The sequence below is a fragment of the Vanacampus margaritifer genome, chromosome 13 (genome assembly GCF_051991255.1).
Source record: "Vanacampus margaritifer isolate UIUO_Vmar chromosome 13, RoL_Vmar_1.0, whole genome shotgun sequence".
Classification (NCBI taxonomy): Eukaryota; Metazoa; Chordata; class Actinopteri; order Syngnathiformes; family Syngnathidae; genus Vanacampus; species Vanacampus margaritifer.
The window spans coordinates 18,162,636-18,186,937 of record NC_135444.1 but is presented as its reverse complement, the minus strand read 5'-3'; the positions used below and the strand labels follow the sequence as shown (position 1 = coordinate 18,186,937).

Sequence of the window (24,302 nt, the reverse complement as noted above, 5' to 3'; positions counted from 1 at the left end):
AATTTGTGTTTTCTTGATATTCTAAAAATATTACTTTTTTCCTGGATGTTCCAAAGGGCACCATGAGACGCCCTCGTCCAATCACCGTTCGCTCACTGTTAACGGCCACATTTTAAAATTGTAGCCTTTTCGCCATTTCCTCGTTGTCGTTTTTTGCGTCATCGGTCACTATTAATTCTTTATAATGGATTTAGACGAAGTGAAGAAGAAAATCACCTTAAACGGCCTACAGTACCAGCAATCGCTGCGTCGAATTATACGCAAGGTATGTCTTCCAAATCGTTGATGATGAGACGTAACCTATCGTTTGCTCGAGCTGCAACGTTAGCGCACGATTCTCATCATGTTTCAAACTTCATAAATCAACATTTATCATTCCCTTAAAAAAAAAAAAAAAACAGTACTCCATCCTGTACAATGAAAACGAGGCGATCGAAGTGGACGTCAATAACACCGATACAAAAAGTAAGTCGTTGCTTGTCATTCATGTTCAGCGCTAAGGCGCTTGATTTGCATGTTTTAACTGCGTTTTGTCTTTAATTTTTCAAGCCTTGGAACACTACATGAAGATGTATGAAGAGCAGATGAAGGCGAAGGAATCTGAGGTGCAAACACGATAATCCCTTAAATACACCTTCCACATAAAATTTAGTGATATTGCGCTTTTCAGGTTGATTTTTCTTGATGAACCTAAAGTGCACTATGATCCAAGGTCGACTTAAATTTGACCAGGTTTTAATTTTTTGGGATTAAACAAGTCCAACAGTTCCACGTTCAAGCACTTTTTTGCACAATTTGGTGTTCTCATTTGGCTAAAGTGTGACTTTTGCTGCAGTGGCTGAAAGTGTCACCAGCAGGTTTATATAGAGATTGGACAGAATGACCCAGAAGTGGATGTTCGGAATTTTGTGTGACCCAACACTGAACAATTGGCCATGGGCATTCAAAAGTTTCACAAAAGTCAAATGAAGCTCATTTGTTAAGGTGTTAGTGCATTTTAGTTTGTTGATCCTGGAATTTCCCCTAAAAGTAGAATGAATCCTAACTTTTTTTGTGTGAGTAGTTTATGTTGTGCCAAAGCAAGTGAATGTAGCCATAAAAATAATTCAAGTTAAATGTCTCCTCAGAGCTCGCTGGATTCAAGAGAGGATGCATTACAGTGTAAGTGTTAATCACGTTATAAAGGAATTTTGAATGACATTTATAGACCTGTTGAAAATGTATGTGTTTTTTTTTTGTTGCTCAACAACACAGTGCACAATTTTTCCAGTATTTCACAGGTATGTCCACTTTCTTCTTGACAAAGTAAATAGTTTACCCAATGATAAGATGTTTTTGTGTCTAAATGTATCTTTTTTTTTTTTATGTTCAAAAGCTGGACCAAACGCAATACGATGGCCGACATGACGAAACTCGTGTTTCTTGCCAGACATTCGCTGATGAGGAGGATGATGATGGTAAGAGTAGCAGTTTAGAACCTGACAAAAAATGACTTTATGTGACTGAAGGTTAGAGAGGACATATGCAAAGTTGACTCTTCACGGGCGTCATTGTAGTCACCCAAAAACATGCAAAAGCAAAAAAAATAAAAAATAAATAAAAGCAAAGAAAGAAGTTTTGTAGAGAACAACTATTGTATACAAACATAAAAACTCCTTTTAAAGTTTGGTCTTCTCTATTCTTTTGACCCCCACTGCAGGAGTGTCGAACCTGCGTTCCCAGCAGAGCTCGCTCGACAGCAGTCAGTGGAGCTTCCCTGAGTTTGACGTCCTCCCCGAGGACCAGGACGAGGAGCTGGAGTTGGCCCTGAGAAGTCGAGGCAGCAGTCTGTCGGAGCTCTACCCCAGCATGATCGATCAAATCGGGCGAGCGCAGCACCGGTGGCGCGTTTCCGAGATGGGGAGCAGCGTCCTCCAGAAGTACCGCAAGTGGCGACTGCAGTCCGGCAAAGGCAACCACAACCACAGACGAATCACGAGCAGGAAAGCGGCAAAGAATCCAGGATCCAAATGTACCAGCTGGCTCTGCCCCACTTCAAGGGATCAAACCGTTCTGGCCTTGGAACAGTCTTGTATTCTAGAATCTCCTAAATCTAAACGAATCGACCTGAATAAGACCATCACCGTGGAAAAACAACTATCATTCCTTGCCTTCAGTCCTTCCAGTGCCTCCTTAGGGACTTTGTCGGAACTGTCCCCAAATTCCAGAAGATTTGCCGTCTCTGCTGCCAGAATGCAGCCATCTGTGTGCATTCTCAGTCCTTCACGGTTTTCTGGTCCTTCCTCCGATCAGTCCCTGAGGTCCAAAATACTTTTTAGTGCTGTTGCTGAAGAGCAGCCGTCCTCGTGGATTGTCAGTCCCTCGCGGTCTTCTGGTTCCTCTTCAGACCAGTCCCTGATAACCAAAAGGTTTTTTAGGTCTGCTGCTGAAGAAAAGGCATCCTCATGCACGCTCAGTCCCTCACGGTCTTCTTGTTCCTCCTCAGACCAGTCCCTGATAACCAAAAGGTTTTTTAGGTCTGCTGCCGGAGAAAATGCATCCTCATGCACGCTCAGTCCCTCGCGGTCTTCTGGACTCTCCTTGGACCATTCCCTGAGATCCAAAAGTTTTTTTAGTTCTGCTGCCAGAGAGCAGCCAGCCTTCGGGGTTGTCAGTCCCTCGCGGTCTTCTGGTTCCTCCTCGGACCAGTCCCTGATAACCAAAAGGCTTTTAAGGTCTGCTGCCGGAGAAAATGCATCCTCATGCACGCTCAGTCCCTCGCGGTCTTCTGGACTCTCCTTGGACCATTCCCTGAGATCTAAAAGTTTTTTTAGTTCTGCTGCCAGAGAGCAGCCAGCCTTCGGGGTTGTCAGTCCCTCGCGGTCTTCTGGTTCCTCCTCGGACCAGTCCCTGATAACCAAAAGGCTTTTAAGGTCTGCTGCTGGAGAAAATACATCCTCATGCATGCTCAGTCCCTCACAGTCTTCTTGTTCCTCCTTGGACCAGTCCCTGTTATCCAAAAGGCTTTTTAGTCCTGTTGCTGAAGAGCAGCCATCCTCGTGGGTTGTCAGTCCCTCACGGTCTTCTGGACCCTCCTTGGACCAGTCCCTGAGATCCAAAAGGTTTTTTAGTCCTACTGCCAGAGAGCAAACATCCTCCGTGGTCCTGAGTCCTTCACGGTCTCCTGGTCCCTCGTTGGACCAGACCCTGAGGTCTAAAAGGCTGGCTCTCGCTGTTGCCCAAGAACAACAGCAGCCATCTTTGTGCGTCCTCAGTCCTTCGCAGTCTCCTGGACCGTCTACGGACCAGTCCTTGAGGTCCAAAAGACTTTTTAGTCCTGCCGCCAGGGAGCAGCCATCCTCCGGGGTTCTTAGTCCTTCACTGTCTCCTGGACCCTCGTTGGACCAGTCCCCGAGGTCCAAAAGGCTGGCTCTCGCTGCTGCCCAAGAACAGAATCAGCAATCCTCGTGGGTCCTGAGTCCATCTCGCGATTTTGGTCCTTCCTTGGAACTTTCACTGGGGTCTAAAAGGCTCGCTCGCTCTGCCGCCGCCGATGAACATCAGCAGCTGTCCTCGTGGCAACTCAGCCCCTCGCGGTCTTGGTCTCAGAGTTCCAAAAGTCTTTTCCCCACTGCTGACAAATTTGAAGAGCAACCTGATGTTTATGGTTTCCCAATCAGGCAGAGTCCATTAAAAGTGAGGATGGTGAACACGGAAGGCCTGAGAAGATCTCCTCAGGCCTTCCCCAGAAGCCCCAACTTTGCAGATGCGCTCGGCAACTCCAGGTCCCCGGCTCCCCCGCTCCGAAAACTTCTTACGCCCCAGACGCTTCAACCCGAGTCCATCTTAGACGACGAGTTCACGGAGTACTACCACAAGTTTGTGTGTCAAAGCAAACGATTCAACGAGCACCCCTGCCGACTGTGCGCCGGGCGCGCCGGGGCCCGCCGCCGCCGCCGGCATCATTGCTCCCAAACACTGGCGGCACTGGCTTTGTCACCCCATTGCTTCAAGCTGGGGAAGCGCCACCGGGTGTTGGAACGCAACAACTTGTCCTGCTCCGAGCCCAAGCGGCACAGGAACGAGATGCTGAGGTGCCCGCCTGACGACGAGGCTCCTCGTAGCACGTCTCGAGGTTTCAGCAGGCGGCGGCTGTGGGAAGATTCCGATCAGGCGCATGGCTTGCCGTAGGAGTCCTTACTTGGTAAACATCCTTTATTTAAAAAAAAACAAAAAAACAAACTACGACTTGTCAAATCTGTTTAAGAGAACGTCTGTCCATCTGTTTTCTATAGTTTATAGTCTAGTTGCTCGACAACTTCAAACAAGTTCTGACATTTTTATTTATTTTTTATTAGGGGTGTCAGGCGATTTATTTATTTTTAATCATAATTAATTGCATGACTTCAAAATAGTTAACTCACGATTAATCACAAATTTTATATCTGTTCTAAATGTACAATAATATTTTTTCCAAGTTTTCATACTCTTAACATAAAATTGGGGGAAAAAATGTTAAACTAATAAAAAATATGGCTGCATCTTTTAGTCATTGATACAGTAATTTCACAATTCATAAAATTGAGTTAAAAAAAAAAAGATGTACTGAAAAAAACGAGTGTGATATTGATTTGTGGTGGTCATTTTTATGCCACTAGATGGCATCATTGCATTCAGTGAGAAGTGACAGTGAGAGCTCAGTGCATTTTTCTTTTCATATTAAGAGCGATCTAATCTTTCACATGAAGTAACTAGTGAAGTTCTGCACATTTTTTAAAATTGGAACATACAACTTGACCCATCTCCACAAATATATGCATTATTGTAAAATGTATTACTTCTACATTTTGACGCGGACGTGCCTGCTGCGATGCGACTGGAATTCCCCGAGTACATGCTTTCCAAGTAAGGGGCGGTCATTAATCGTGCGTTAAAAAAAATTAGTGGTGGTAAGGAACTTTAAATAAACTCAAAATTGACTCACAAATTTTGACACCTCAAATTTTTATTGATTATTGGTGTTTAATTCAATTGATATATTTTTATGTTTATTTGTACTTTTTTATGTGTACATTTTTTGTATTTAATTTTGGAATATTTTATCTGTTTTTATTTAGTTTTGGTCCTCAATAGAAAGCATGTTAAGACACCTTTAATTGCTTTAAATGTTTCTTTCACTAATTCATGTCTTTATTGCTGTTCAACAGGAAGTCCAGGAGAGGCAAATATGTTACTAAGTTACTAAGGTAACTGAACACTGTGTTTAAGGAGTGTGATACTGGCTTGGGTGCATTTTTGGAAAAGCCCAGCCCAGTCCAGTCTTTGATAACCAGTTAATTGCTTTTGTGTGTGCGTGTTATTGACACAGCTAACCCCCCCCCCCCCCACACACACACACATGAACATAAAATGACCATTTCCTGCCATGTTTATCGAGCAGATATTGTTTAAAATGTTAGTGAATGTGTTTTTAATTCACACAGCTCCAGTTTGCATATAAATATTTTGTGTGTTTGCCATATTAACAGTTTATATGTTTTTAATGTTGATTCAAATTAAAGATTACTAAAAACAAATGCTACTTTGGGGTTTCTTGGTGAATTCAGTCAATGTTTATTTCATTCCATGTCTTCCACGTGTAAGAAAACAGCATGTTAATGCAGCATATTCAAGACCACCGGGACATTGTACACAGTCACTCGTTTTAGTACAAAACTCAAATGTTCTTAGAAAAACGAAAATCTTTGGTCGCTGGTTTGTGCGTGTATATATATATTTTTAACATAAATGACCAAGATGCTCATAAAACTGAAGTTTTCTAATGCTATATTTACAAAATTTAACAAATTAAACCAACCACTAGAGGTCAGTAGAAGCACTCAGCTGCGGTAACAAGAGGACCGTTTTCACTGTAAGATGGAGGGAAACATCCGTTTACCACTCCAGCTCCACCGGGTACTTTCCCGTCAGACATGCGGTGCAGTGTCCCACCCTGCCACCGGACTTGCAAGTGGAGTCGATCATTTTGTTGCCCTGCATGGAGGCGATCCCCTTCTGGACCGCCGTCACCAACCCTTCTACGGTCAGGTACTGCACGCTGTCGGCACCTGAATGCAACACGGCAATCGTCAGCGGGAGGAAAAGGAGTAGGGCTTTTTTGGGTGCTTACCGATGTATCCGGCGATGTCCTGGAACTCGGGCTTGTTGGCGATGAGTTCCTCTTTTGTGGGAATGTTGATGCCCATGTAACAGGGAAACTTGATGGGAGGAGAAGCCACTCTGATGTGGACCTGACGCAGAGGAGTGCGGCTCAATCCACTGTTCTCATCGTGGTGAAATTGGAAAAATCCAGCTCAAATTTTCAGGAAAAAAATGTGCCTCATGAGGTAATCCAAGGGAAACGACCCAATTGCTACAGTACAAATAAGTTACAGTAATGTTTTGACTCAATGATTTTCCCCATTGAAATGAAACCAAGAAATGGCTTTAAGTTGAACAAAAAATATATTTTTGCTATGAGACTTGGCACCAACAGAAAATAAGAAATGGTTCATTTCATATTTGCAATGGAACCGCAAGTTAATGATGAGCTTTAACAATGTTTTTCGGGAGGCTTTTGGAACATTGAGCATAGCCTGGGTCAAACTGACCCATTTTAAAGTTAAGACCTACAAATACTGGATTTCGATCACATCAACAGACTTAGAAATGGTTCATTTCAACATATGAGCAAATGATTATTAACATTTGCTCATACGGGGGAACAGTTGGTTTTGGAATATTAAAATGGGTCAATTTGACCCGGCATGTAAGTTAAAAAGTACAAATTAGGTTGTTGTTTTTTTCTTAATGGGAAAGGAACTTCATCAGCAGACAATGAAAGTGGTTCACTTTGACATATTTTCAATTAAAGTGGTTTACAATGGTTTATTGGAATGCTTTTAGGATCGTACGAATGGCCCGTTTAAAATTGACCCATTTTAAAGTTTAACTACTACAAATTAGTATTTTGCAATGAAATTTCACAACAATTAAAATGGTTCATTTTGTCATAGATGCATTGCAAACTGTTTTTTTATTGTGGGCTGTAATTTATTATCAGGGCGCTTTTGAAACATTAAACACGGCCCGGGTCAAACTGACGCATTTCAAAATTAAAGAACTACAAAATACAATTGGTAATATTTCATGATAAAAACTGTTTTTATAGGGAGGGTTATTCAGTCCGGCATCCTACATTGTACTCCTTGTAGTGTGTGCTCTGACCACCAGGGGGCAGTGTTAGTTTCACACAGAGCCATATAAAGAGTTGGGCCAACTCAGTTTCAGCAGGGTAACAAGATGGCGTCCATATGTCATGTGCCCTGCAGTTGACCAATTACAGCGTGTGCTGGTCACATGACATATGGACGCCATCTTGACTACACTGCTGATGACTTAACTGCAGTAAGTGTTTTTTTCTTCTTCAAAAGATAAAAAAAAAAAAATCTGAGTTGACAGCCTTAAACAGCCTAGAATTAATTTCATGTTCGATGATCGCAAAAAAGACCCAACAGTAGAACAAACCTCTGTGGCGCCCGCCTCCTTCAGTAGTTTAATGATGGGCGAGATGGTGTTGCCCCTGACGATGGAGTCGTCGACCAGCACGACCCGCTTGCCCGCAAAGTTGTCCGTCAGGGCGCCAAACTTCTTGGCCACGCCCAACTGCCTCAGGCGAGTGTTGGGCTGGATGAAGGTTCTCCCGACGTAGCGGTTCTTGCACAAAACTTCGATGTAGGGCAGGCCGGACTGTGACAAAAGCTTCGTTTAGAACCCGAGAGGACAATTTGGGGGCGTTTTGTCGCAGATTTGGTTACGGGGCGGACCTGCTGGGCGTAACCTAGTGCGGCCGGGGTTGCCGACTCGGGTACGGTGCTGACCACGTCCGCGTCCGTCGGAGCCTCGATGGCCAACTGTCGGCCGCAGCGCTGTCTGACGGTATAGACCATCTGTCCTGTTGCATAAACAATCCGAATATTATGTTCCATCCACCAGGTGCTGACATTTTGGATAGACAACTGAAAGGTGCAAAAACAGCACAGTGTCCGCAGTAACCTTCAAAAATGGAGTCGGGTCTGGCAAAGTAAACATATTCAAATATGCAGAAGGCAGGAAGGTCGCCCTCGCGACGAGGCACCACACTCAAAGACTTGACTCCGTGTCGGGATATCTGGACAATCTCTCCCGGGAGGACCTCCCTGTAATACCTGAGGGGAGACGGAGGAAGTGATCAGAAGAGGGAATACGTCTAAAACAGTGGCGTGTTCTTAACTTGGAAACCAGTGGCAGCAAATACAATGAAAACAGCAGAGGCCCCAGAATTGAACCCTGTGGAACACCATTCTAAATTGCACATATTCGTCCAACCACTTTCTTTTTTTTTTTTTACTCGACATATTTCTATTTTGTTTAATTCAGTACAGATGGAAGACGTACTTGGCGCCGATGGACTGGAAGCTGCACGACTCTGATGACACGACCCAGCCCTCGGTGTCCGCCTCGCCGCCACCTGACAAACCAAAAGAGCCAATCAAGACATTATATGGACAACTGGATCAATAGACGGCTCATTTGTTATTAGATTTGACGGCGGCTACCCGAGTTGTGCAGTTTGAAGATGGGAACCACGCGTCCGATGCAGAGGGGTCTGTTCCCGTAGGGGTCCCGCACGGCGTAAATGACGTCTTTGAACATCACCAACAGCGAGTACGACGTCGGCGTCTCCGTCATCAGATTTTTAATCCTGCAAAAACAGTTCGAGGGCAATCTAATGGCTGGCAGAATAAAAAGCACGTCGTCACACGAGGACGCAAACCTGGCGACCCAGTTGGGTGCGTCCAGCTCCTCCAGGGGCGGAGTAAAGGCCAGCAGCTGGGTGATGAGCTCGCTGTCCGAGCTGGTGGACAGGCCCACGCCGTGACGCATCACCTGCACGTGCGTACAAACAATGCAACATGCTGCTTTTATTACCTGCGCAAAGGCTCACCACTTGTTTTCATCTCAATTTTAAAACTTAGTGAAGATGTCAAATGTATGCAGGTTCAAATTTGCATTTCCCCCCCGCAGTTGTTAATGTGAATTAAGTAGCAAAATCCACTCATTTTTGTCCATCTCAGCGGGCGGCCATGTTGCTACATGCTGTCTACCCAAAATGTCATCACAGTTTCTCAGGGCTCAGGTAACGGCCAATCAGGGCTCAGCTTGTGAAAATCACATGACCAGAAAAGACTCAGAAAACAGGTGAGCCGTGATCGGTCATTACCGAAACCCCGAACAACTCTGATGTCATTTTTAGTCGACAGCAAGTGGCAAAATGGCTGCCCCCTGAGATGGATTTGCTGCTTTAATCACATTCCACAAATGCAATATAGATATTAACTCATTCACTGCCATTGACGGTTATAGACGTCAAATATTCATTTGAACTATTACTATTAGTTTAACATTTTTTTCCACTTTTGTTAACAAGAGTATGAAAACCTATAATTTTTTATTGTACATTTAGAACAGATATAAAATTTGTGATTAATCATGAGTTAACTCGTAAGGTCATGCAATTAATTACGATTAATTTTTTTGAATTGTAATTAATTGCATGTCTTCAACAGTTAACTCACGTTTATCATAAATGTTATATCTGTTCTAAATGTACAATAAAAACATTTCTAGGTTTTCATACTCTTGCTACCAAAAGTGGATTTCGTTTTTAACGAATAGAAATAGTTCAAATGATTTTTTGACGTCAATAGCCGTCAATGGCAGTGAATGAGTTAATGTACAGAAAAAAAATCCTTTAATGACTAAACTCATACATTTTCAATGTAAACCATACAGACATACTAAAAAAATAATAATAATATGTATGTATTCAAATTTTTGGAGTATGACTATATAATAGCAGTAGGCATAGACACGGATTGTAATCATCATTGATAGCCGACTGGCCTTTTTCCGCAGAGCGAGCGCATTGACCAGCTCCCCGTTGTGCGCCACGGCTATCTGCCCGTGCAGCGTATCCACCACAAAGGGCTGGCAGTTCTGCAGCTCCGACATGCCGGTGGTGGAGTAGCGCGTGTGACAGATGCCGAGGTTGGCGTAACGCAGCTTGAGGAGCGCCTCGGGGGGGAAAGCGGTGCTCACCAAGCCCATGCCCTGAAAAAAATAAAATAAAAATCACATCCAATCAATAACAGGGGCGATTCAATCACAGACGGAGCTTTGATGTCTTTTGTGAGGGGATTTAACCTTGTGGGTTGTGTATGTCGGTGGACTGGCACCATCGCTTGTAACGACCCCGGCGCTTTCCTGACCCCTGAGGAGGCACAATCACACGGGTAAACAGACAGGAAAAAAAATATATATTTTTTTTTTTACTACTTTCTCTCCTTTTCCTTTGCTAGACAAGGAAGCAGATGAATTTACTTGATGTGATTTCCAATACAAACAATGTCACACTTGGGCACGTTTTTTTTTTTTTTTTTACTTTGTATTAACTGTAATCATGCCCGTCTTTCTTCTCAGGATCAAACATGCGTCAACATGTACAAGTGCGGCACGATCTGCCAAGCCTGCAGGCAAACCAGGCAGGTTTCATAAAGCGGGAAGGAAAAGCTTGAAAAGGGTTGGGGGCGGGGGCTCAGGCGCTCTTACAACGAGGAGCCGCTGCCTCGCTGCATGTCTCAGTCTATTTACCAAGCTGCTTCTCAGATTACACTCGGCCCCGCCCCCTCGGCACATAGCTTAAGCCAGTGGTGAGGCCGCTTTCCGGCGCGGGGGCGTTGCTTTCGGGCTTAACCGCCTGGTTGCCTAGGGAACTGAGCAGCAGAGCCAAACGGGTCGAGGGGGTGGGGCCGGGGAAAGCGTTTCCACGTCAGCGGGTGGGGGAGGCGGACGAGCTGGCTCTGGTGTGGGGGTGGGACAAAGGCGGCGGCTCAGCACGAGGCTCAGAGCCGAGTCACATTTGAGCTGGTCTCGCAAGCAGAGTCTGAGGAGGCTCAGCGTCGAACGTGGCTGCGGGGACGTAGGTCGGAGCCGGGGCCTTGAAAACGACGAGAGGCCTCAGCCACAACGCGACAATGGAAGAGGTGGGGGCACATCAGAGAGGCGTCTACATCTCCTCAGCTCCCGAAGGTAAAACTTAAGACGGTAGGGGCTTGTCAAGGGCCACACTAACACGCTAACCTCAATTATTGTGTTCCAAATTCATTTTCAGTAGTAATTAATCTTAATAAGACATACTAACATTACAGGACACATACACATTAAAGTAAATGTTTTGTAAAATAAAAAATAAAAATAAAAAAATCATGTATCCAAAGTGAGGCTTCAAAATGGTGAAAAATCAAGCCGCTGTTTACGCTCTCAAAGACTGTGGGCGTGTCCGCTCCATGCGCTAAAACCACACCCACTATCAATCAAATATCACAACAGTATGTCTATACCACACCGCTACATGCTGTATCGCTAACGGTTAGCCATCGAAAGCACCGTGACGAGAGGTGCTAGCCACTAGCTAGCCCGCAAGCTAATCTCAGCGGGTTGGTCCGTGGCGTCGCATCCTCGTCTGGTGTTGTGTCGGTGCGTGGGTCCACATAACAGACAACTTGAGGCAAAGTTAAACATTTATTAAACAGGACAGCTTCAGCCCGTGGCTCACTACATGACTGACATTTGCGCACATACGTCCTGCTAGTTACCACAATGTGACCCAAATAACACAAGCATACATTTGCCGATTAACATAACATTGCTGAGGCATTTCCTGGCGTCGGCATCGCTAGCTAGCTAACTGCGTGCTGTAGCGGTTGTAGAACAACAAAGTCACTCGCAATTGCGCCGAATAACAGCTCTGATGCGACCAAAGGCGCTCAAGTTATGATGTGGCCCAGAGTGGGTGGAACTAATGTCAAACTCGGTGTGTTTATGTGGCGCCATTTTAGCTACACACAAAAATAAATAAAGACAATTTAAAAAGCAAATTGGCTCCTTCGATTACCAGTAATTGAATCAGATTTTTTTTTTTTGTGCTTTGAAGTACATAACAAAACATTTTTTTCAAAATTGTATATATATATATATATATATCAATATGTCCTACTTGGATTCATTTAATTCATGGTACTGAAATTGAACGAGTTACTGAAACAAAAGAGTTGTCAACTAATAGATGAATTTTGATACCACTGAAATGGTAAAAAAACAAACATGTTTTGCACATGCTCTGTGTGCCACAATTTAGTACTACATAATGCTCAGTTGTTACACATTTTCAGTACTCATCTTCAATTGTCATTATTTAATTAGCAGCCAGTAAAATAGTCGATATTGAACATCAGTGGTTAACTTTAGAGGGTTAGAAAATGTTGCTAAATCTCAAAACGATGTGCCAACCACAGCTTTGCTACATTGTGAGTTTCTCTATCTATCATGGAATTCCCTACGATATTGCAGAAATCAATCCTAACCTTACACATTTTTGAAAAACAGTCGTCCAGGTTCACCAGGCGTTCCTCGGACCGGAGGAAGGCCGCCACTGGACGGACGAAGAGGTGCGAGCGCTGCTGTGCGTCTGGGCCGACCGGCGCGTGCGGGAGAGCCTCAAGAGCACGCTACACAACAAGTACATCTTCCAGGAGATCTCCAGACAGATGCAGCACACCTTCGGCGTGGTGCGCAACTGGAAGCAATGCCGCACCAAATACAAGAACCTCAAGTACGACTACAAGATGGCCAAGAGCACCCACACGGCCCGCGGCGGCCGCAACAGCCCGGGGAAGTACATGAAGTTTTTCCACGAGGTGGAAGCCATCCTGCTGGACCGCGGCCTGGAGGACGGCTCCCTGGAGATGAAGAGGATGCTGTGCGACGGGGAGAAGGCGTCGGCGGCTTCGGAAAGTGAGGTCGTCATCGAGATTGACAACTGTACGTATGGCGTGATCCTTCGTGGCCACTCGCGGCCAACCGAAATGTTTGAAATGAATTTGTACCATTCAAAATATTTTTGGGGGAGGGGAGGGGATTTCTAAACAGGGCACGATGCAGAGTTGTCACCCTTCTTAAGTTTACTGCCTCCAATTAACTTTTTATCTCCTCCAAGGGAGTGGTGAGCAGTTAAAACCGTTTGAGGAGGGAGCAAAACAAAAGACACATTGTGCAAACACAGATGCCTTTTGTTCTATTGATGTGTATTGTCCTAAAAAAAGAAAATGTATAAAATGGTGCCAACAGGTACTAGTTGGCCCCAAGGACAACATGAGTAGTCAAAACGGTCTGTTCTAAAAATAGCTCACCAGTATTGACTTACTAAGAAGAATTAAAACAGAAGAATGCTACTTATTTATTTATTTAAACTTAACATGGTACACATTTGTTCTGTATCACTATCAAATATACTATATTTTGTTTAAAAATAAAATATAGTGTATTCAATGTGGGGAAAATGCTGTTTATTTTTTTATATATTATTATTATTTATATTTATTTATTATTTACCCAAATATATTTTCATTTTAGAGTTGTAATTTTAATACAGTGATACTGCAGCATTTTTCTCTCATGGTTATCAAATCGTCTGAATCTAGTATCAGCCTATGCCTGTAAACAATTAAATAAGAACTTACGAAAACAGCTTCAAACTTTTAGCAAAGTGCAACATCTATAGTTTGTCTTCTTTTTAGAAAAACGCTTAATAGCTTATTGCTAGAATTACGTCTGATAGTTTGAAGAAAAAACGGGATTTATTGGCCGGCTGATTGAATCTGCTGTTATTTAATTTGATTTCCTTCCACATGTGAAAACATTAAAACATAAGACAATGATGACAATAAGACCCCCCCCCCCCAAAAAAAAAATATATGCAAAAATAGGCCAATCCTTGGCAATTCTCTCAGTTGTAAAGATAAACAAATATATTTTTGACACTGTTTTGTAATGTTAAAATATGGCTTCAAAAATTGGCCGTACAATTAAGTGTCGTTTTCTGTGCCGTCAGACGTCAACAGCGACCATTACGACATGAACGGCGACATGGATCCCAAATGGGGAGGAACCGATACCAATTCAACATCCGCGGATCCGCCCGCCGCCGACCAACTCCACGTGGTCACCGTGCCGGACTTGGGTCGGAACTGGAGCGACCAGGAGGTGCGAGCGCTGATTCACGTGTGGTCTGACGAGCGCGTGCAACGCCAGCTGGAGAGCTCCACCAGAAAGCGCGACGTCTTCACGCAGATCTCCAACCGGCTGATGCAGCAGGGCATCGAACGCGACTGGAAGCAGTGCCACACCAAGTACAAGAACCTCAAGTACCTCTACCGCTCGTTCCAGAAGGGCAAGACGGACGAAGCCGACCCCAAACGCCTCATGCGGTATTACGGCGAGGTGGACGCTATAATGAATCGCGGCCCAAGGGGCTCGCGGGCGGACCGCCGCTCGGACTTGCACCGAATTGCGATGCTGGAGCACGACGCTCATACAATGAGCGGGTCTGAGGACAGAATGTGTCGCTCGGAGTCGGTTTCGCCGATACGCCTTCCGCTGACGCCACAGGAAGAACGAGGGATGAAAATAGAAAGTAGTCATCACTTAGACCAGTGGCAGCCACAGGACATTTCATTAGGTACACCTTTACTTAATCTATTTTTTTCCTTCAATTTCTTGTTATTTAGTTCATTTTTTACTATTAAAGGGGAAGTCAACCCCAATTTTTTTTGGACAACAACATGTTCTATGGAGCCCCACTAGTCTAAATACAGTATTCTGGGTAATACTGTGTTAGTGGAATTTTTCCTACGTATCATAAGGCGGCCATTTTGCCAGTTGCTGTCGAGTGAAAATGACATCACAGTTGCTCGGGTCTCAGGTAACAACCAATCACAGCTCAGCTTCAGAAAACAGGTGAGCTGTGATTGGTCGTTGCCTGAACCCTGAGCAACTGTGACGTCATCTTCGGTCGACGGCAACTGGCAAAATGGCCGCCCCCTGAGATGGATAAAAAACGGCTGGATTTTGCTTCACAACTCATATTCCACAAATGTAATAGTAATCAGAATGTCATGTTTAGACTAGTGAGGTCACATATAACATATTATTGTCAAGAAATGTTTATGGTTGACTTCCCCTTTAAGTTTATGTAATGCATTTTTTCCCAATTATTTTACTTTTACTATCAGCACTTTAAAACAACCACCACTTATTTCTTAAAATGGAACCAACTATTTGTATACAAACATTCTACATAATATGTCCTTTGTAATAGTAGTCGCTCTCTGTTGTGTACTTGTGACCTTTCAAACTCGACCTTTAAGCAAATTCTTCTTTTCTATTGTCATTTGTAGAATCGTGTGAAAGCAGCCTGCCGCGCGGCGACGCTTTGTGGACAGGCCGAGGGAGGAAGAGGAAGGCGGACGACGAAGGTTTGAAATGTGTCCGATGATTGCATAATGACTTCACATGACAGCCACAAGTCTTTGTAATTCCCGACGGTCCGACTCCCCTGAGTCCCATGATTGGCCCCTTAATGAAATTAGTACGCATAGTGGTACGTCTGTCACTGTGAACAAAAGGCCAGACTCATGACGCAACCACTGAAAGGAAGCTTTTGCATTCATAAAAAATAAAATAACAATAATAATAAATCATGCTTTTTTTTCTCTTTTCTTTTTTTACAGACCCTCTCCTGACACCAGTGAAAAAAATTGCGGACAATGTGAACATTAAAGAAGAGCAGACTCAGGTTCCAATAATAGAAGTCCTTTCAGTCTGCTCCATGGCCAACCAAGACGCACCTCCAGAGACGCAGGTAATTGTTCAAATTGTGAAAATGTCACGTTCACTTAATCGGCGAAAGGTCACACTGGGCCACTGCCTAGTGAAATACGAGTCAAACCAAATGATGCACATGTGAAATGCGTATCACGTTGCTGTTAGGTGACATTAAATTGGGTTAGTTTGGCAAAGGGGTGTGACCACATTTCCCACCAGAGGCCATTTTGTAGTCTACTTGTACACATCGTTATGTCTTGTATTCTATATTGAAACATGCAGTTATTGTAATGAAAAGTATAAGCGCAAAGGGACTTTCAAAACACCTGGTAGTTGTTAGTTAAATAGATGACGTAACACATTTGCTGGACAGTCAGAATAGTAAACTAGATTGGAATTAAGGCCATTAAAAGGTATTGTACAAATTCTATTAGGTTATTTCGAAACACCCTGTATTTGTTTTGTGAGTCAACTGTAGCAAAATTGATGTGGAAATACGTTTAGGAAATGATTATTATAATGATATTAATGTATCTATTGTGTAATGAGATCAATGTGTCCGTTATTTTTCAATGAATCAATGCCCCACTGTCATGGTGTTCCACAGGGTTCTATATTGGGGCCCCTCCTGTTTTCATTGTATTTACTGCCCCTGGGTTCCATCTTAAGAAAACATTGGAATTCTTTTCACAGTTATGCGAATGACAGTCAGATCTATGTCCCACTGAGCAAAAAGAACACTTTTTCATTAAGGCGGCTTTTGTCCTGCCTGGAGGAAATCAAAGCCTGGATGAAGGACTATAAACAAACAACGTCTCCAGATGATTAATCGATTCTGAAACTCTACTTTGATAATTGATTAGTCTTTGATTAATTGATTTATTATTGCACCTCTAATGAAAAATCTACTTTTGGGGTTAAAGGTAGAAATTTCAAAGGCACCTTATGGTGATATTGACTTTAAAGTTTGCATATTCCTGTTTATTTTTGACGTTCATGCTCTGACAAAAACAAAAAAGATCAACAGTTACTCAGTACTTGAGTAGTATTTTCACTGAGAGCGAGGGGTACTTATAACTTACTTGACTCATATTCTAAAAGAGATTACTGGCTACTCTACCAACCTCTAATTTTCAATATTCATAATGGGAAGAATGTCAAACCGGTTTGAACATCGCTGACGACAAGCGTCGGTCCTTGAACGCACCTCGGCACAAACTTTTCCCACTTCTACGCTAGATAGGAACTCGTTGTCAATTTTGAACGCCAAGTTTACCAACGAGTGAACAAATAACACCGAAACTTATTTTTTGTATATATATATTTTTTAAACCCCGACAACCGCACGTGCCTCGAGTGACTTCAAAAGTGCGGCCAAGATGCCTTCCGTTTACGTTACCTGTGCTGCAACGCCACAAGTCCCAGGGTGAGCACCTGAGCCACTTCCAGTTGTGTGGGCCACTCTCCGGCCGCCACGCAGCCGAACACCCCGCATTCCTCTCCAATACCGTTCTCCTCGAACTCCATCTCGCCGCTGCCCTTGCACGCTAGCCCGGCGGTGGTGGAGCTGCTGCTGCTGCTGCTGGTCCCAAAGTGGCCGCGATGGCGTTCAGCGCATGCGCACCCAAACTCAGCTCGCGCTACCAGAACACGTGCCACAATAGGAGCGTGTTTCCTACACGACGCGGCCGATTAAAACCGCAACAAAACAGCATAAAATCAGTTAAAGGTGATAAAATCCTGTCGGGTCAATTAAAAAACAACACACACAAGTTGGTAGTTTTGTAACACAAGCACAATTACTTCAACTTCGAAAGATGTATTCAAGCATCTCGACATGTGCGATAAGTTTGTTAACAAATCACCTCAATCGAGTTAGCAGGTCGGCGGTTTTGTCGCACTGCGTCACTAAAAAGAAGAAAATGGTGAACGTTTTCGGAATGTTTTCCAAAAAGTTTTTTTTTTCTTGAGACCAGTTGCAGTAGGGGCGTCTCCCCTCCCACGTGAGACCAGTCCGCTCTTGTGATTGGTCCAAGTGAGTGAGTAGAGGGCTGCGATTGGCTGTCATAGCTGTAAGAAACGCTGTACTTCCGTCTTGTGTTCTGCACGCCTCCGGCTCTCATCCTCACTTGACAACTTTTTGTCTCGCTCACAGTCTTTTTGTGTTTGTTTTTCGTGCAGTTTAGCGTCACGTCGAAAAGAAGCATGGCCCCAACACAAGGTAGAGTACAACATTTTCAATTTTGCAACTATATTTAAAATAAAAAATCACACCTTATAACATGGGTTCATTCCTGTTGTTTTTTTTTTCTTTCTAAGAGCTGAGCATTGGCCAAAAGCTGAACGAGGGCAAGACCAAGCAGATCTTCGAGATCGTGGATCAGCCCGGACTGGTTCTGGTGCAGTCCAAAGACCAGATCACCGCCGGGAATGCAGTGAGGAAAGACCAGATGGAAGGCAAAGCGGCCATCGCCAATAAAACCACCAGCTGCGTGTTTGAACTGCTGCAGCAATCCGGTGAAAAGCCACAAAAACTACATGCATGCAATTGTACACTCTTGAGTAGTTAAATTATTAGTTCGTCATCAAAGTGAGTGAACTTTAACCTTGAACACTTAATCAAGTGGTCCAGGGGGAAACAAGGAAAATTATTATTTAATGGCAATCACTACATTAATCTAAACTCTATTTCTATTATTATACTGAACTATTATTTGATAGTATATTTATGTATCTGTTATTCTTGACACAGAATATTTATTTTAATATATATTTATAATATAAAATAATTTTTTTTATCTGTAATATTTAAATTATTGTAATCTTTTTTTTCATTATAGTGTTTATTTTATTACGGAGCCTATTTCCTAAATGGGTTTTATTTGTATTTATCTGTATAATTGATTTTATATGAAGTTATTTTTTAAACACTTAACATGTTTGTTTGTTTTTTAATATGGTGACCAAACTTAATCTAATGTTATCAAAAGAATAAACCATGAGTTTTAGTTTCATTTTCCAGTGTTGTTTTTTTGTATTTTTGTTTTTATTATTGTAAACTAGCAACAAAAATAAAAATATATTCGAACATCCTTATTTTAATATACTGTAAATGAATATAATGAGCAATATGAACAATTTGCAGCGTTGAAAGGCCACAATAATGTCATCATGTGCCGTTGCGTTAGCTTGATTATCGCGTGACTCTGCACGCCGCTTAAATTGTCTAACTGTAACCCATCTGCCACTCGTGAGACCATCAAATCTTGCACATGAGCACCCTGTGACTTGTAATTGAGCCAAATCTAAGCGATGTCGTCTAATCCTCGCCCCCAAATGTGGTCTTGCAGGCATCAAGACGGCCTTCGTGAGGCAGCACTCCGACACGGCGTTCGTGGCGGCGCACTGCGAGATGATTCCCATCGAGTGGGTGTGCCGCAGGGTCGCCACTGGCTCTTTCCTCAAGAGGAACCCGGGTGTGAAAGAGGGCTACCGCTTCTCCCCGCTCAAGATGGAGATGTTCTTCAAAGTGAGTCTGCGATGCATTTAACACGTCCCAGCATACTTTTAAGTACGCCATTGATCAAGAATTAAAGTGCACGTTATGCACTGTTTTGTCTCATGCAAACAAGCAATTGTTAACCACGCCCCCTTCTACTGATTTGCCAGTGAAAAGTAGGGCTTTTGTTACTATGACGACTGGGTTAGGGGGTGGGGACTTGTTGAGCCCCAAGTCTAAAAATCATCACCATTTTCGTTTTTTATTTTTTTAGTGGTGTTGTGAATGAGATGTTTTTAAATTAATAAGAAAGATATCAATAAAAATCAGGATTATCAAGTTTTTTTTAATTTATGCAAATGCAATGTTCCTCCAAGTTAAACCAAACATTTATCCAGAAAGGGGAAAGAAAAGTTGAATGTCAAGTTAATTCATGTAAATAATTGATCTGCAAATAAAAAACAAAATTATCCAGAAAAACAAGTTTATTTTGATAAGTTATTTTTGTGTGTCAAAAATCAAATTTAAAACTCAACATTTATCCAAAAAGAAACAAAAATGGATTTAAAGTTTTTTTTTTTTTTAATGCAAAACATTGATCTACAAATTTAAAAAAATATATCGGGAAAAATGTAATTACACGTATTTTAATGCAAACCTTTAAACTAGAAATACATAAAAACTAAACAAAGCACCAATAGAGTAAAAGCAATAATTGTTTTTTTCACTGATGGAGGCAGCACTTCATAACCAAGCTACCACTTGTCAGTTAGTAATGAAATAATAAAAATAAAAACTTTAATTCTGGCTTGCTTTTTGTTTTGTCCAGTATTAGATATGTCACTTGCATATAATCCATGACATGACTAACACACCAGTCATGATTGGTTCGAGTCCCCTCAGCCCCCAGCAGCATTGTGGCCTCAAAATGGCTTCCCGTTTACAAACAATCCCGCTTGTCTTCTCCAGGACGACGCCAACAACGACCCGCAGTGGTCGGAGGAGCAGCTGCTGGAGACCAAGTTCTGCCTGGCCGGCCTGGACATCGGCCGCTGCGAGGTGGACATCATGAACCGCAGCACGGTGGCCATCTTTGAGATCCTCGAGAAGGCCTGGGCCACGCAGAACTGCACGCTGGTCGACATGAAGGTGCGTGTGGGGGTTTCAGATGCATTTTGGGCTTTATTTTAAAATCAGATTATTATGAAAGTGTGATGCTGATGTTTTTTGTTTTTTTTATGTTTGTGTGATTTGGGTGTGTAAATGTCTGTTTGTGTAATTTTTGAATATGGGAGTTATTTTGTGGGGGTGATTGCGATTTTTTTTGGGGTGTGTGTGTTTTTTTTTTTTTTAATGCACGTGTGATTTTTGGTGTGCGAGTGTGACATTTTTGGGTCATGGGTGGGGTATTTGTGTGGGAGAGTGTCATTTGTTACTTTGTGTGTGAGCCAAGGTTATTAAAGTTACCAAAATCTAACAAAATAACATTTTGAAAAATGCCTTACTTTTATTTAAACTGAACATTAGATTTATAAAACTATATTGAAAATGTCCTTCGTCTTCATCTCTGTCAATATTATTCATAAGCTTTTGGGCTTCTTTTTTAATGTATTGCTGTATGTTGATAGAGAACTAAGGTCAAACTGTTTAAGAATTGTTTTTGGCAAATGGTCCTTATTAAAAAAACACACACAAATACAAAAATAAACTTTTTAAAAATCATAAAAATAAAAACTAACAAACTTGCTCTAAAATCAAATTAAAATTAACTGAATTAAAAAAAAAACTGAAGTTAATATGAAATAATATTTATAACTACAATGAAAAATATGTGTACTCATTTTTGTCTATGTGAGTGAGTTGCTGCCCCCTGCTGGCAAAGTACGCTTGTGCGCTCTTTTAAATGCTCTTTGTCCGGGACTCCCAGATCGAGTTTGGCGTCAACGTGAAGACTCAGGAGATCGTTCTAGCCGATGTGATCGACAACGACTCGTGGAGGTTGTGGCCCGCCGGAGACAGAAGCCAGCAGAAAGATAAGCAGGTTACCGGTCGACTTTCTATTTCTTCATCACTAAGAACCCGCTGACCAATTGACTTGAGTGAGACAAGGACTTTGCTCCTCCCTCCAGGTTTACAGAGACCTCAAAGAAGTGACCCCTGAGGCCATGCAAATGGTGAAGAGAAACTTTGAGTGGGTCTCCGAAAGGGTCAAGGTGCGCCAAAACCTCTCTTATCAGAAGAAGCTTTTGATCTTTGTATCTTTGAATCAATTAGGCTGCATTCCAAATTAACTTTTAACTGTGTTAAGTGAATTCCAAACTGCTCAGGCATAAACAAATATTTTATCAGCGAATGTTGGCTATGTAACTTGCTTCGGAGGGAGCTGAAATTTGCAAGTTTTCAGTGTTTGGTTACCTAACTAGGATATAATACAAAAAAGAGGCAATATATTTAAAGCAGTGCGATGTAGTGCATTTATACAGTACTGTAAACTACAAATTAAAAGAAAAAAAATCTACACTTCCACAATTTCTTTTCTTTTGTCAATTTTATAGCATAGTTGCCAAAGTCATGATCGTTTTCAGAAGACAAGAAAATACTTTTGCTAGTACCTACTGTTCATAAACAGAAAATAAACACGACTTGAACACTTATGCTAAGCATCTTAATACAAAATATAACTTTTAAAAAATACATCTTTTAGTCAGAAATTTTTTTGTATAGTAATTTCAGTGCAAAATATTCAGCACAATTTTAATCAAAAAAGAAAAAAAGCGTGTCTCATTTAAACATGAGACATTCTTGACCCTAAAAACAATTTTCATCCATCCATCCATCCATTTTCTTAACCGCTTTTTTTTATTTAACAAATAAAATTAAAAAAATAGTGTAAATTCTGTCCCATTTAAATTGGAAATTTTATGTATTTTATTTATTGCTTCATTTATTTAATAACTTGCAAAGCAATTATCTTCCTGTTTGAGTGGTTATAGCGCCACCTATTGCTTTGGCATGCACATGAACATTTCTACTTCTAAATAATAGTGGTGGGCTTTGTTTTGCTGACTAAATTAGTGGCGCTAACGGTGCCTTACTCTGCCTAGCTGCTGCTGAAGTCCCAAGCCAATGAACGGGTGGTCGTCTTGATGGGCTCCACTTCGGACGTGGCCCACTGCGAGAAGATCAAGAAGGCCTGCGACTCGTACGGGATTCCTTGCGTGCTGCGTGTCACCTCTGCGCACAAAGGCCCGGACGAGACACTGCGCATCAAAGCGGAATACGAAGGTTGGTGTATCCGAACTAACAAATACTTTATTATCTGTAATTTACATGAGTATTTATTTTTCTGTCGACATTTTACTTTCTGCATTTGAAAGCATATTTGTACTTTGTTATTGCTGTTTTATTGTGCCAAATACAGGAATTGGCCTAAAAAAAAATCTATTGGTCGGGCTTTAATATTAATATAGCTAATTATTATAAAACAAGTAAGTGTCTTTTTTTAACGTCATCATTTGTCTGTTTTACCAGGAGATGGCGTTCCCACAGTGTTTGTGGCGGTAGCCGGCCGTAGCAATGGCCTCGGCCCCGTGATGTCAGGTAACACGGCTTATCCCGTCATCAACTGCCCACCCATCACGCCCGACTGGGGCTCCCAGGATGTGTGGTCCTCCCTCCGTATGCCGAGCGGTGAGTCCCGCTTTGGATTTGTTCTACTTTTTTAATTAATGAATAAAATTTTTGTAGTGGCGAGATCACTCATTGTCTCGCTCTTTCGCCGCAGGTCTGGGCTGTTCCACTATCCTCTCCCCTGATGCGGCCGCTCAGTTTGCGGCTCAGATCTTCGGTCTGACCAATCACCTGGTGTGGTGCAAGCTGAGGGCCTCCATGCTCAAAACCTGGGTGGCCCTTAAGGTGGCTGACAAGAAGCTCCAGGCTTGCAGCCTCTGAGCCAAATGTCACAAAATCATCATCTTCATCCTTTAGCAGGCTGATATAATCTCTTCTGAGCAAGAAAATCTTTAACAACATTAATCTGTGCTTCAATCATTCCATTAAAAAATCATTTGTTAGACTTTGTAGCAAAATGTCTCTGGTCTTTATTATTATTATTATCATCACAGTGCACAAAAAGCAAACATTGCAAAGCTTTTATTAATCCCTTTGGTGATAGTTTTTTTTCAATAGAGGCATGAACATAAACAATATATTTAAACGAGAAGTCAGGTTTAAACTGTTCTTTACATTGTTTTATAAACCCCACTAAACTAAACACAGTAGCGTTTGTGTAATACCAATTAAGCAGCAAAATCCACTCGTTATCCAGCTCAATTTTGCCACTTGCTGTCGACTGAAAATGACGTCACACATGCGCATTGGTCAAGTAACGACCAATCCAAGCTCACCTGTTTTCTGTTTGGGCATGTGGCATTCACACATTTTATTTTCCCTCTTTGTGTATAAAATTGTCATTTTGAACTTTGTGAAGAAATAAAAATTTTTTTGTATCGTTTAAAATATATATATATACGTTTTTATTCATTTTTTTCTGTATGTATTCAACAATTGAGACTGATGATTCGTTCTCATCCAGTTGCAGTATACCATCTCAACCACAAGAGGGAGCCCGTTCACGTACCCTCTCTAACAGTAGTTGATACACATGCAGCTGCGGATGGCTGTGTGGGTTGGGTCGACAAATAACATGTTTATCCCCCTCCATATTGGGGTTATTTAGCGTGTGTTTAGCCGAGTTTTCTCCTGAAAGTCTACCGAAACCTGGCTGGCAAACTTGAACAAAAATGAGCTGCCATTCAAAAGTCGTTCACAGATGCGTTTCCGTTTTTTGTCATCAGTTGATTATACTTTAAATATACTTACAGTCTGTTTTATTTTGTACATTATTTAACAATGACATTACTTAAAAAATGAAAGGCTGTAATATTATTTGTCAAATGCATTTGGGCATAGGGTGGGTGGTTTCTTGTAAATTAAATTAGACGTCAGATGGTGCCAGAGATCC

The 24,302-nt window shown here is 42.2% G+C and overlaps 3 protein-coding genes across 4 annotated transcripts; 2 read left to right on the top strand and 1 right to left on the bottom strand.

Moving 5' to 3' along the window:
• Positions 1-97: 97 nt before the first annotated feature.
• Positions 98-5,560, top strand: LOC144062613 (uncharacterized). Its single transcript, XM_077584175.1, has 8 exons — positions 98-265; positions 402-465; positions 550-605; positions 1,128-1,161; positions 1,255-1,280; positions 1,376-1,457; positions 1,700-4,183; positions 5,187-5,560. Exons 1-7 carry the CDS (start codon positions 185-187, stop codon positions 4,168-4,170), a joined length of 2,814 nt encoding a protein of 937 aa, XP_077440301.1. The 5' UTR covers positions 98-184; the 3' UTR covers positions 4,171-4,183; positions 5,187-5,560.
• Positions 5,561-5,568: 8 nt separating this feature from the next.
• On the bottom strand, positions 5,569-17,769 carry ppat (phosphoribosyl pyrophosphate amidotransferase). 2 transcript variants are annotated; one of them, XM_077584173.1, is made up of 12 exons: positions 17,646-17,769; positions 17,180-17,455; positions 10,264-10,330; positions 9,964-10,170; positions 8,834-8,946; positions 8,616-8,761; positions 8,455-8,527; positions 8,074-8,225; positions 7,845-7,972; positions 7,546-7,767; positions 6,149-6,297; positions 5,569-6,086 (listed from the first exon to the last, which is right to left on the bottom strand). In XM_077584173.1, exons 2-12 carry the CDS (start codon positions 17,305-17,307, stop codon positions 5,846-5,848), a joined length of 1,626 nt encoding a protein of 541 aa, XP_077440299.1. In that variant the 5' UTR covers positions 17,308-17,455; positions 17,646-17,769; the 3' UTR covers positions 5,569-5,845. The 2 variants fall into 2 exon arrangements, with proteins under 2 accessions (XP_077440299.1, XP_077440300.1); XM_077584174.1 differs by having other exon boundaries at positions 6,149-6,269.
• Positions 10,935-23,367, top strand: paics (phosphoribosylaminoimidazole carboxylase, phosphoribosylaminoimidazole succinocarboxamide synthetase). Its single transcript, XM_077584172.1, has 14 exons — positions 10,935-11,148; positions 12,505-12,939; positions 14,009-14,635; positions 15,354-15,431; positions 15,687-15,817; positions 17,962-18,001; positions 18,100-18,297; positions 19,131-19,309; positions 20,249-20,428; positions 21,207-21,320; positions 21,409-21,492; positions 22,384-22,564; positions 22,811-22,969; positions 23,064-23,367. The coding sequence occupies exons 1-14, from the start codon at positions 11,094-11,096 to the stop codon at positions 23,228-23,230; spliced, it is 2,628 nt and encodes an 875-aa protein (XP_077440298.1). The 5' UTR covers positions 10,935-11,093; the 3' UTR covers positions 23,231-23,367.
• Positions 23,368-24,302: the final 935 nt, after the last annotated feature.